Source organism: Trachurus japonicus, chromosome 15 (assembly GCF_045865225.1).
Source record: "Trachurus japonicus isolate A0001 chromosome 15, Traja_1.0".
In the NCBI taxonomy this organism is placed as follows: Eukaryota; Metazoa; Chordata; class Actinopteri; order Carangiformes; family Carangidae; genus Trachurus; species Trachurus japonicus.
In genome coordinates, this window is record NC_140921.1 from 13,836,020 (window position 1) to 13,839,810 (window position 3,791).

At 41.8% G+C, this 3,791-nt stretch overlaps 1 protein-coding gene across 1 annotated transcript in view; it reads left to right on the forward strand.

Annotated features, from left to right (window-relative positions):
• The first annotated feature begins 2,526 nt into the window (after positions 1-2,526).
• hmx3a (H6 family homeobox 3a) overlaps positions 2,527-3,791 on the forward strand; it is a 3,442-nt gene continuing 2,177 nt past the window's right edge. The window contains exon 1 of the mRNA XM_085799796.1: positions 2,527-3,426. Coding sequence (XP_085655922.1) covers positions 3,138-3,426 — 289 coding nt within the window. The 5' untranslated portion in view covers positions 2,527-3,137. The remainder of the gene's footprint in view (positions 3,427-3,791) is intronic.

A 3,791-nucleotide genomic window follows, 5' to 3' on the forward strand; every position in this document is an offset into this window, starting at 1 on the left:
TTACAGTAGGGCTTACAGGATCTTTGTTTGTGGTGTTTATTTTCAGGTTTAGTGTCTGTTGTGTTCTTTGTATCCCCAGTTAATTGTGTTGGACTGCCAGAAGTATAATTGTATCATAATTCTTGCTGTGCTCCCAACAGTCTTTGACGATCAGAAATGCCATCAGGCCAGTATGATAAATATCTATCGTCACTTTTATTAGACCTTTTTATTCTATATCTATCACTTTTTTGTCTACTGAAGTTAGCATGCTAACCAGCCGAGCTCGTCACTTTCCGATACCGAGTCACTTTAGCCTCTAATTTGCCCTGTGCAGGTGGTGCTGCTCAGAGGGTTTTTGTTAACCTCTTGTTTTGGCAATGCTCAATGGCTGAAGTTCTTGGTAAGCGACCATCACCACCACCCACTCGTCTCAGCAAAAACTGAAATAGATTTGAGGGCAGAAAAACCTGCACATAGCCACTTTAATCCTTACCCAACACAGCTGTGTGGTTTTATTATCTGTTGTGTGAACTGATAGTCATCAATTAATCATAATATACAGGCATACATGTGTTGAGCTGTGTGACTGCATATTATTATCTGGGTTATTACCTGCATCAGCACCAAACTGTACAAACACACATCTCAATACTGTCTTCTTTTAATACATGAATATTTCTAATCTACTGACAAACTGACAAAATTGTCAAAAATGTATGACCAACATTTTTTTTATATTTTTTTTATATCCTGGATCCACACATTTAAGAAAAATCTTCTAAATGGGATATTCCCTGAGTCTTGTCCCATCCCAAAGAGGAATCAAAGATTCAGACTCTAGAGTTGTCCATGTCCCCATATTCACAAATGTCTAAATACTATGGATTTTTGTACCAAGGGAAGCTCCCACCTCAGAGTGTGAATGTCCTGAAATAGCTGCGATCCTGACTGCATACGGAAACATGGCACTTAATGTCCTAGTAACAGGGTATCTCCACTTGAGCAGCTCGCTAAATGAATAACACATGTTAATTACACAGACGTGTTGGTGCATGTGAGGAACTATAGACGACACTAGAGGGGGAAAAAAGAGCAGCCAGCTCAACCTTTACCTTGTCACTGACACCTGTCATTATGGCTGCACGTCAGATGGCTAATGAATGCGTTAAAGGACCAGATGATGACGATGACGATTTACAACTGGAATTGATATATCTCAGGTTACATATGTAATCAAACTGTTTGATAGGAGAGATATTGTAAATCTAGATGAAAACAGTCTCATCACTGGCTCACCTTGGTCTCACCTATAGGCTAAGTTTTTTTATTTGTCCTTTTGGAAGAGATTCATTGACCGTTCCTTATAATCTTAATTCTAATCAATGCACATCTACCCCTAACCTTAAACAAAACACTAATCTTCACCTTAGATATTATATTATTAGTAATTGTATTATTCCTTTAGGGGAACCATTTCCTGCCTCTAAATTAAAAATGACTCACCACCATGTGACAGCAGCCTTTTAATGCAATTATTATCCTCACAACGTCACTGACAACAAACACCAACACACGCTTCTTCCACACTCATGCATTTCACCCACGTGACCCACAGAGGACGCTGTCTCCCCGCTCTTCCTCTGTACCAGCGTCCAACCAATGAACAGCTTTTTTTTTTTCCTTTCCTTTTTTTTTAACAAGTCAATTAATATCAATGAGTGAATATACATAGCACATTTACAAAGAGTGCAATCTGAGGGATGAATTAACCAAATCGATTAGGGAGGAATAAATGACTGCGCGACCAGCAGACATTGTGGAAGTGGCCCTCGCTGGAAATCAATGAATTAGAAATATGAATCTAATCGCCCATTGGTGACACGTCGAGTAGCTGCAGCCTGATCTCAGGCCTTTTTCATATTGTCTCTGAGTAGCGAGAAATTGGGAACAAATCTGACGATTGCACAGCCGACATGCTGCCCATATATAACCTCTCATCGAGGATGTGTTGAACTGTTTGGTCAAGTTTGGATGAAAACTGTGACGATGTTGCACAATAAATTTAAATAGAACAAAAATCTTGACTTCCCCCCTCTATTTTAATTTCTATTCTGCTTCTGTTTTTATAGTTTAGATATAGTGGGGGTTTTTTATTTGCTGATGAGTTGGGTGTTCAAGACTTCACAAATTCACGTACGCACCGGTGGACTTGATCCTATTTTTGCTTTTTCATTTAAACGCATTCACAATATAAAACACCACAATTAGGCCTTAGATCATCAATGCAAGTTTAAAAGCATGAGGCCCATGAGCTATATCGGCTATTTTGTTTTTATTTCTTTAAAATATGTCATATTTTAGCAGTTATATTTGTTTGTTAAAATGGATTTTAATAATCCACCAGTGAAAGTGCGTTAGAAATCTCTAAAATATGAAAACAAAACTCTGGGTTGTGAGAAACCTCCTGCTGCCCATGTGTGTCTGTCTGTCTGTCTGTTAATGTTAGTTGCGTGTTGAGCCGCTTGTTCTGACGGCGCTTATCCCAAACCTTCCTTTTTGGCGCTAACAGCCCTGTGTTCATTTGCTGCCTAATTGGACTATATGAGACCAATAACAGGCGAGCGCACACCGCCTGCAGCCAGAGCGCACAGAGGGAGGATGGTCTCTCTCTCTCTCTCTCTCTCTCTCTCTCTCTCTCTCTCTCTCTCTCTCTCTCTCTCTCTCTCTCCTCACCGTCTCTCCCTTAATCCCATTTGCCATTGTACATGCCCAATCGCCTATACTTTCCGCATTTAACTTGGATGACATTTTTATTTCATCATTAGCATCAGACGCCAGACTGACTGACACGGTGGACACAGTTTGCGTTTTGACGAAAGAGCCCCGGAATGAGACATCTCCATGATATTACATTTTTTCACGCCTCAAACATTTTATTTTATTATTTTCCGAGCCTAGGCGGACGTGTGTTTTGACGCGCTCTCCGAGTGTGAACCGAGTCTCCGCGTTAAACCGCTGACAAGAATAAAACAGGAACTCCATCGCAGTCCGGATATCGACTGTCCGTCTAAGTCAGACTTGTTGTTTTGGTTTTCTTTTTTTTTCTTTTAATTCCTGCCTCCGTGGTCCTCTGCGTCCAGACCACAACCACAGCGATGCCGGAGACAACGCAAGAGACGTGCGCCTCGGCCAAAGACTCTCCTTTCTTCATTAAGAACCTGCTGAACTGTGATAGCAAACCGTCCAAACCCAAGCCCGTCCTGGCGGCCGCCAAGGCGGCCTTGGAGGGAGGATTTTCCCTTTCTCAAGTCGGGGACTTGCACTTTCCACGCTTTGACCTGCCCGCACAGAGGTTCACTCTACCGGCTCACTACTTGGAGCGCACCTCGGCGTGGTGGTACCCCTACACCCTCAGCTCCTCCGCCCACCTACACAGACCTGAAGGTAAGGCTGAGGCTTAAAACTAATATTTATTAGACATGATGGGTATATGTAGAGTGTCATTTATGAGGAAGTAACCGTCACACCCTTAAGCCTTAGATTACGTGTTGTTGTTTTTCTCTTGATCATCATAATAGAGGGAAAACTTGATTATTTTTTTAAGATAACGATCAGACCATTGGATGTGTCAGCTCTGTGTCCTCTGTGGTTTTGTTACGCATAACATCTTGTCAGTTACCAGTCATTGCACTTCCTCTCGAGAACTGCACTCGATTAAAGTTGATTTTAGGCGTTTTGGGGAGGAAATAACCACCCTTTATCGGCTATACCACAACACAGAGAGATGTGACGCCTTGTCCTCGACGAAG